General features: G+C 37.3%; 1 protein-coding gene across 6 annotated transcripts in view; it reads left to right on the top strand.

Annotated features, from left to right (window-relative positions):
- The window catches only part of LOC133516342 (nuclear hormone receptor FTZ-F1), a 133,423-nt gene that overhangs the window by 117,281 nt on the left and 6,799 nt on the right, over positions 1 to 9,343 (top strand). For 4 of the 6 annotated variants that reach the window (XM_061849281.1, XM_061849253.1, XM_061849247.1 and 1 more), the window contains one exon: positions 349 to 398. The exons of the other annotated variants lie outside the window; for them this stretch is intronic. In XM_061849281.1, coding sequence (XP_061705265.1) covers positions 349 to 397 — 49 coding nt within the window. In that variant the 3' untranslated portion in view covers position 398. The remainder of the gene's footprint in view (positions 1 to 348; positions 399 to 9,343) is intronic. 6 annotated transcript variants of the gene reach the window in all.

Genomic DNA, 9,343 nt, shown 5'->3' on the forward strand with positions numbered 1-9,343 from the left:
AAAAATCTTCCGTTCTAATAGAATAAAAATTCTCAAGAATTCTAGTCATTTATAAAATTCAAATTATACTGGTTGCGGAACTAATGTACATAAATAAAATGAGTCGAGTTGGCAGGGGGTGGCACCCGTAATACTAAGTCAGATCCAGCGACGCTTCCGCTGGTACGTTCATCTAGGCGTTTCCCCCGTTTCAATGTCAAGGAGCCTTGGAGAAACCGATATCCCAATAAGGATCCCTTTGAGTTGAAGGAGTGTTCCTTCACGTCAAAGGGATCCTTATTGTCATTTCAGTTTGTGAGTGAGTAACCTGCTAGATGGTACCTTAATAGATTTGTTACTCTGTGTCAGGTGCGGTTTCCTGCCAAGCGACGCCATTGAGCCGCATTCGCCCATTTAGAGTAAGCATTCCCTTTGCGTTGTTTCGCACCTGCACGGTGTTTGCACGATCATTGCTCAGTTCAGCAGGCAACAGTTATATATGACATACAAGTTTGTATTTTTCTATGACGTTGAGAACTGTTTTATGACATGCCGTGGTGTAGTTTTTTTCCCCTTAATTTGTTTAATTTCTGACGGTGGTCTGTGTAAGCAAAGTACACTTAGAGAACCGCCCTTCTGACATGGGCATCATAGAAAATATGTATAAGAAATTCAGATTTTTCCCATCATTAATAATTAATATACAGGGTGATTCATGAGACGTGAGCAGGACTAAGCCTACACAATCAGTAAATGTTAATGAACCGTTCACCATCATATTTAAGTAAAACAATCTCGCTTTATTTCTGTTATTAAACTTTTTGGGAAGGACAAATTTGATAATCTACAATCATGGACACCCTACAACACTTAATTAAGAAAGATAAAACCTCTTTAACCGTTATGACAGCAGTTTGATTATGAAGAAAACAAAATGTCACACTTGAGTGAGATACGATTTTTCAAAAGTAACCAGACTCCGATGACATTCAATTTGTCACTTGTTATGGATAAAACAAATAGGGTGACCATACATGGTGTAAAAAAATTATAACATTTTTTTTTGAACAGTAAAAAATAAAAGACAGTTAATCTCACAAATACTGGTACGAAACTGTTGCTTATAACTTACTGAATGCTCAAGCTTGATCCTGCTCACGTCTCCTGAATCACCCTGTATATTAACTTCAAGTTCAACCCTTCCACCAAGTTCACTGGAAGTGAATCATTCATTTTAATTTCTGATTGTATATATTTTTTTCAACATAATTATTTACAATTAATATCGATATTAAGGTGGCACTTGATAATTAAAAAATAATCGAAAGCTCGAGGAAGATTCTTTTTTTTTACTTTCAAAGTCATTAATCAATCATTTACTTAATCAAAAGAGATCGTGTTATTTTTGAAAGTATATCAAATAATATGTCACGTAGGTAAAATCGGTTGCTTGTTTTGTCCACATTAGTTATTTCACTCGGTAGGAACCACTTTTTAGTAGACACTTTGAGATAACAGCACACGCCGTGAGCTATTCGCTTTTTGTTTCCGTGCCACGCATTTCGCACATAGCTAATAGCCGAATATAATATTAGTCTGTTATCCGCATAAAACAAACTTACCTATTTATCTAGCAATAGTTTTCAAACATGGATAAGTTTCAACTTTTACATCAGTACTTGGGCTTTGGTCCCTAATTGAATATGTAATAGAAACGAGGCACAATCCTAAAAAGTCCACGATACATGACATATGTTTGTACATACCTACCTAGATTGTTAATTTTTAATAATCATTAACGTTCAGTCAATTATGTAGTTGGTGCCCCAAGGCTGACATAGTTGTATTGTACATATGAGTATGTTATCAATAAAATACTTAGGAATACATTTCTTTGTTGTTCTGATCGTAAGGAATCCTAATAAAACATCGATCCAGAGACTTCAGAACCTAGGGGTGTTATCTATACACTATATTTTAGTCACATATATCGAAGATTTATCGATTGTGACACAGAGGTAAAGTCTACAAAAAACAATAATCTAAGTTTAACAACCGATACTGATCGCGCTGTACTCATATCAAATAGAATTTAAACTAGAGGTCGATTGTCAAAGAAAACTTTGTAGCCACAGTAAATTTATTGCCATGTTTCGATACATGAATAAAACTTTTAGAACGCCATTTGTAGTTAGGGAGGCGAATAGGGGAATTTTCGGTAATACTCGAGCGTGGCAGTTTAAGATATGAGAGATACCTTAGACCTAATAGAACAACCTAGTAAAGTATTTAGCTCTATATGTAGTGACGCGCGCCTAGGATAGACGATCAGATTAGTAAAAAAAAATCGATAGTCTGAAATACTCGAGCGCGTCAGATTAAGATATTGGGGGTTGATTTTAGTGTTTTAAGACTAAATTTAACTAATCTGACGATAAGTCCTTGACGCCGCCGAGTTATAGGGTCGCGAACTTGTAAAAAAAAAACGTTAATCCGGCATTCTCGAGCGCGATTTCTTTTAATTTTATTTCGAAGAATATAATCTAAAACTTACTAAAAATACAAAATCTGCCGGTTTCTGCATGACCGGAAGTGTGGAGGAGCCATTTAGTCTTCCGAAAAACGCGTTGCGGCATATAAGTCGCAAACGATACATTTTACAAAAAAAAGTTTAAATAAACAAAAAAGGTAATTTTATTATACACAAAAAAGGTCTCTTTACATTTTTGTCCAAAGTTAAAACTTTTTGACTTGAAGCATCATAAAAACTCAAACTCCCGGTTTTTTTGAGTATATCACGAAAACTGAGGGTGTTAAAAATAATTGATATGAAATAACGATGATTAAATTATGTGAAAGAAGAAGAAGATGAATTGTATTGAGCAAAAATGTAAAGGTCATATATATTAATTATTATTATTATTGTAGTTTGTGGGCCTTTGACTGCCACGTCGACCAGGCATTGGTCTATTGTGACAGCCCTTTAAAGTTCATTACTGATGCCCGTTGAATCCAGGAAATTCCAGATTCTTTGGGCCGTAATGTTGTGTACCTCATAGGGTTGCAATACGTACCGCCCTAAGTGGGTACTTCTTTTTGACATTAGTGGTCCACAGGAGCAGAGAATGTGCATTGCAGTCTCCTCTGAGTCATGGCAGAACCTGCATGTCGCGTCTTGTTTCTTTCCAATTTGAAACATGTGTTTGTTCAATTTACAGTGTCCAGTCAAAATTCTGGTCACCGCGCAGGCTTTGTGTCTTTTGAGCCCTAGAAGCTCCCTAGCAGTTTTGCTGTTGAACCCTTTGATTAGAGCTTTCGAGTGTTCTTGTCCTTTTACGAACTTCCACCAATCGTTTGCCCTTATTTTTTCTAAATTGCTGAGCAGTGAATATGCATCCCGTTTTGTGATTCCACAGATCGGTTCTGGGCCGACCAGGGGTGTGTCTGCGCCCTTTCTAGCAAGTTCGTCCGCTTCTTCGTTTCCGTTAATGTCGGAGTGCCCTGGTACCCATCTAAGTGTGACTTTGTTGGAGTTTGTCAGTGCATTGAGGTTTGTTTTACAGTTCTGGACTAGTTTTGAGTTTGACTCAAGGGATTCTAGTGCCAGCAGAGCAGCCTGGCTGTCTGAGTTGATGTAGATATGTTGGTGTCGTAGGTTTTTATCCAGGTTAATCTCCGCACATTTGTTGATGGCGTAGACTTCGGCCTGGAAGGTTGAGGCCTGTGTGCCCATGCTGACGCTGGCTCTGAGCTTAGGTCTCTCACCATAGATCCCACATCCTACACCAATGCCTTTCTTGGAACCATCCGGGTACCAAATATGGCTTCCCTCTTAGACGTACATTTGGTCGTTGGTCCATTTGTCTCTAGGAGGTATTTCTACTGTGTACAGTTTAGTGAAATGACATTCAGTGTGCGTGTCATCGGTGGGCATGCTAAGGGTTCTATTTGCAAAAACCCAGGCCTTTAGTTTGGTTAATGCTTGAGAGCGCCATTTTGGCCTGTTTAGCATGCATATTCTGTAGACCCACTACTTAGCCTCCTTTTGCACCTGCAAGTGGAGTGGTATAATATCCAGCAGTGCGTCTAGGGCCGCCCCCGGTGTCGAGGAGAAGGCCATATATAACAATACAATTATAATACAATTTTTATATCATTTCATTTTTTTATACAATAAATAATACAATTCGTACTATATTTCATCTACATTTACGTTGGTTGCATCTATCGCTTTATTGTCATTCTTAAAATCCCCGTTTTATCAAGGAGAAAGAAAGGAAAAAAAAGAAACCAAAAAACCTTTTTCGGTCAGATTAAGAGAACCCACCAACATTTTTGTCAGATTAAGAAAATATGCTTTCAGGATACCGAGATAAACCTCCCCTATGAAAATCTGACGCGCTCGAGTATTTCAAAAAAACTTTTTTTTTTTGCATTTTCAAAAATTCATCGTAACTTATCGTCAAGCCGAAATCGTCAGTTTTTTTAAAGGGAGCTTCCTTGGGGCCTACTTAACACCCCTTCCGAAAATCTGACGCGCTCGAGTAATTTTTTTATTTTGAATTTTTGACTACTTTATATTCCTACCCCCACCACGCAAACCGGCAGATTAGTATACCGTTGTTATCAGAGGCACTTGGGGCATACGTAGTATGAATATCTGACGCGCTCGAGAATGCCCAAGTAACTGTTTTTTTTAACATTTTTGAAAAACCGTACACGCCAAACCCACCGCTAAAATGGTTTTTATCATACGAGCTTTTCTTTTCGAAATTATTTGATCTTTCGATTTTGATAGGTCTCGACGGCGCCGTTGAATTACGCCATTTAGCTACCTCGCCTCCCTAACTATTGACTTTGATCCTTATTCTTTCATTGATATCTGTTAAATTTGTTAAATATCAAAAAGTGGCGCCATCTAAGAGATCTAATGCCAAAGGTATGGCGGCATCGTTTCGAGCGATGACGTAGGACTAGGAATAGAAATAAAAGGCTGTCAGAAGAACGTGTTAGGTTAGGTTGAAACTGTGACCCCACACAAACGAATACCTAGCAAAAAGTGGGTTAGGTTAGAACTACGACCCCGCATAAAAAAATTGATATTTTTGATTGTATAAAATATTACGTTATATTCAAGTATACATAATATGTATAAGTAATATAACAAACCCCATTATACAATATGTCTTTATGCTAGTTAAAAATTATATTAAAATATGCATTAAGTATATCATGGACGGTTTAGGTTAAATAATAATATAACAAAATCGGATAATAATAACTACATTATGACAAGTAATGATATATGAAATGGCATTATGGCAAGTGTATGATAGCTTTTTTAGGGTTCCGTAGCCAAATGGCAAAAAACGGAACCCTTATACATTCGTCATGTCCGTCTGTCTGTCCAATTATGTCACAACCATTTTTTTCCGAAACTAAGAGCTATACTGTTCAAACTTGGTAAGTAGATGTATTCTATGAACCGCATTGAGATTTTTACACAAACATAGAAAAAAAAAACAATAAATTTTGGGGATTCCCCATACTTAAAAACAGAAACTCAATTTTTTTTTTGCGTCAAACCCATACGTGTGGGGTATCTATGTATAGGTCGTCAAAAATGATATTTAGGTTTCTAATATCATTTTTTTCTAAACTGAATAGTTTGCGCGGGAGACACTTCCAAAGTGGAAAAATGTGTCCCCCCCCCCCCCCCATGTAACTTCTAAAATAACAGAATGAAAAATCTAAAAATATATATGATATACATTATCATGCAAACTTCCACCGAAAATTGGTTTGAACGAGATCTAGTAAGTAGTTTTTTAATACGTCATAAATGGTACGGAACCCTTAATGGGCGAGTCCGACTCGCACTTGGCCGCTTTTTTTTAATAATTATATTAAATATTATACACCCCAATGAGATGTATATAAAACGTTTTTATTGGCATCATAATGTAGTACCTATAAAGTATACATGTCAAATGTGTAAAAAGCCCATCAAAAGCCACTTATTTACCGTGTCAGTTGACAATATTGCGTTATTTTTTCAACGTTTTCATGTAAATCATGATAAGACTATCAAATATAATTCCCATCAGATACATTTTATTATGATTGATTAATTTAAAGAAAAACAAGACTAGAAGGGACTCATTTTCGATACAAAAGCAGCGAAGAGGAGCGGATAGGCGCTGTTTTACTGCGAAATTAAGTGGGAATGTCAATTTTGTTCTGATATAATTTGTCATCAAAATACAGATTTTTATCGGCTTATCCATAATTAAATTATTGCAGACAAATAAGAGCCAAACTCGCATATATACTATGTATAGAACTATCAGAATTGTTGAAATAGCTATCATTATTGTTTTATCGTCTTCTAGACGATGTTACAATACTCTGTTTTAATTTGCTAGCTAGTACCTAGTGTAGTTATTTTCTAGACTAGTCTCTGCTTTCATCAGAAAAAGTCTACATCTTGCCAATACTTCTTGGTTTATCTTGCAGTTGGCTATTGAACTTACTAACGAGTAGAAAAAAAAAACACTAATTTATAGTTCGTGTCTTCGTGAATGTCACGACCTATAAATAGCAATGATTTACTTGTTGCTCAAAATTAAGATAAGTGAATCGTAATTCGGATAAAATCGTAAAACTCATACATCAATTTCCACTGCTATATTAGTGAAAGCACAGGGACTAAATCCTATTTATGTAAAAACATTAAAATGTACTATAAACTATAATTTTAATTTCTTTTAGTTTATAGTCCATTTTTCATTTCAAATATTTTATTGTTGTACTACTAAATTATTTTAAATGTCTTTAAAAAAATATATATGTATATGTAAAATATAACCATTCATAAAAGATATATCAATATCTTACTATAATCAGAAAAACTCAGTATTTGTGACTTGTCTATCATATAGTATTTTAAAAACCCACTACTATTTATTAAACTTGAACGGGACCCAAAGGTGTCTGGATACGCCACCTTTCGACAACCAGACCTGACACAAAGTAGTCCCCGTACAGCAACATCTGCTTCCTCATCGAGGCACCAATTTATCATAGACAATATATCTAGACCTCTTGTACTATTTATGACACTTTGATACATTAATTATGTGTATTTTGTTTTTAATTTTAAGGGTCCCTCTGTCATATTGTTTATTACATGTTATCAATTATTTTCTCGGTTACTAATATCTTTCTGTACCCCTAGTGTATATTTTATCGACATCATAACGTGACGAACGCGTTTGCGTTAAGTCTCATTTTGTATAGGATTTTGAGTTTCCAAAACGTCCCGCTTGGCGCGCTCTTTCTAAATCCAATACAAAATGAGACTAAACGCAAACGCGTACGTCACGTTTCAAAATCGAATTTATTTACACTAGGGGTACTGGTTTATACTCGTTTGGAAACGTACATACCTACGTTTCCTACCTACCTAAATCTAATTTGTATAAGGAGAGTAAGTAACATATGATGATGTCCTCCCAGACGTATCCGTCGACGGCGACACCCAGACAAATCAGGTATTTTGTAAATTCTGACGTGCATGGGCTCGAACGTGACTTACGAAACAGAGTTTTGTTTTAAACTTCCGGCCGCAAGTCGTGCAGTAAAGCTCACCATTTGAGTCGTAAGTGTATGTGTAGGAGGGCTTGGGCCGAGATTTTAGAAGCTGGCGTTTAGCGTCAAGATCTTCGAGGCGTGCACTTTCGAAGTCGTTGAGATCAGCGTTGATCGCAGTTCGCCAGTCCGATCTCTAAGTTGCAAGATCCTCCCACGACTCACACGATATGCCTGTGGGCGACAGGTGGCGTTTCAGGACGTACTTGTACCGCAGATATTGTCCACCGGCCCTGCGTTTACCCGAAGCTAAACACAAGCAGTAAAACACAACTTTAGGCAATCTTGATGACGGCATGCGTACAAGGTGTTCACACCAACGCAGTTGACCATTCATGAGTAGGCATTCTATACCCGTCATGCCAGTACGACGCAGAACCTCTGAATTTGGAACACGTTCCTGCCATCTCAGCCGACTCGCCCATAACTTGGGAACAAATATCTGTGTTCATTACACAAATAAATGCCCTTACCGGGATTCGAGCCCGGGACCATCAGCTTCATAGGCAGGGTCACTACCCACTAGGCCAGACCGGTCGTCATGATGCAAATTTAATAAGATAATTGCTTTGTATTTACTTATTGCTACCATTAATTTGAAATAACCCTCAATTCAATCGTGATTCCTTCATCTTATATTCAACATCTTTGAAAAAAGCAACCATACAATCCGTTATCGATAAGGACCATTTCTAACTGCAACAGACAGAGCAATAATATATATTAATATACCGTAGGATAGCGAAATATATCTTATGGTATTGCTAAGCATCACACACAACGATACCAAAATATTGATATATCGCTGTCTGTCTAGCACCTACATTGTAAGAGAGACTGAATATATCGTAATATACCGAAATATATATTATAGCCTCGTGTGTGGACTCTGTCAAATAGTACGTAAAATATATCGAAAGATGCTATATCTTTAGATACCTTTTGGTATTATAGCTCCGTCTGTGACGGTCTTTATTGGCAACCTACAATAAAGTACCTTTACATTATACTAGCTTAGCCCGCAACTTCGTCGGCTTAGATTTATAATTGCCGTGATAAAACTATCCTATGTCCTTCACCAGGACTGTCTCAATGCAAAATTACTTCAAGGGTTTCAGTGTGAAGAGGTAACAGACAGTGGTGGGCAAAGTACGGCCCGCGAGCCAGTTCCGGCCCGCGAAAGGCTTATCCGGCCCGCCGACGGTCCTATGAAATAATTAGTATATGGCATTGGCCCACGATAATCGCAAATCAAAATACAGTTTTGCTGCAACTCTGGCCCTCCTCTGAAATTTCTTAAACTTTCTGGCCCTCCATGAAAAAAGTTTGCCCACCACTGCTACAGACAGACAAAAATTTTCGCATTAATATTTAACCTTTTGAACGCCAAGAGCCACTAAAGTGGTCGTGTGCTCTCGTGCCTACCACGCCAACGACCACTAAAGAGGTCATGGCAGACGCTGTCAAAGCAATTTTAATGTTGACAGATAAGGTTTAAATTCGTTTCTCAATAGTTGACATATTGGCGTGTATGCCACATTTTGATGCGAGAGAGAAAGCGTTGAAAAGGTTAATAACGTCAAGTATACAGGGATGTACATATATTTTCTTATTTACTAATAAGTCCTGCCTTGGACATTAATCGTAGTTTTAAGAGTCCCCGGCAAGCTCGGCCGAATTTCACTTTCCCATACAAACGGAGTTTCGTTCCCAT

Source organism: Cydia pomonella, chromosome 1, assembly GCF_033807575.1.
Source record: "Cydia pomonella isolate Wapato2018A chromosome 1, ilCydPomo1, whole genome shotgun sequence".
Classification (NCBI taxonomy): Eukaryota; Metazoa; Arthropoda; class Insecta; order Lepidoptera; family Tortricidae; genus Cydia; species Cydia pomonella.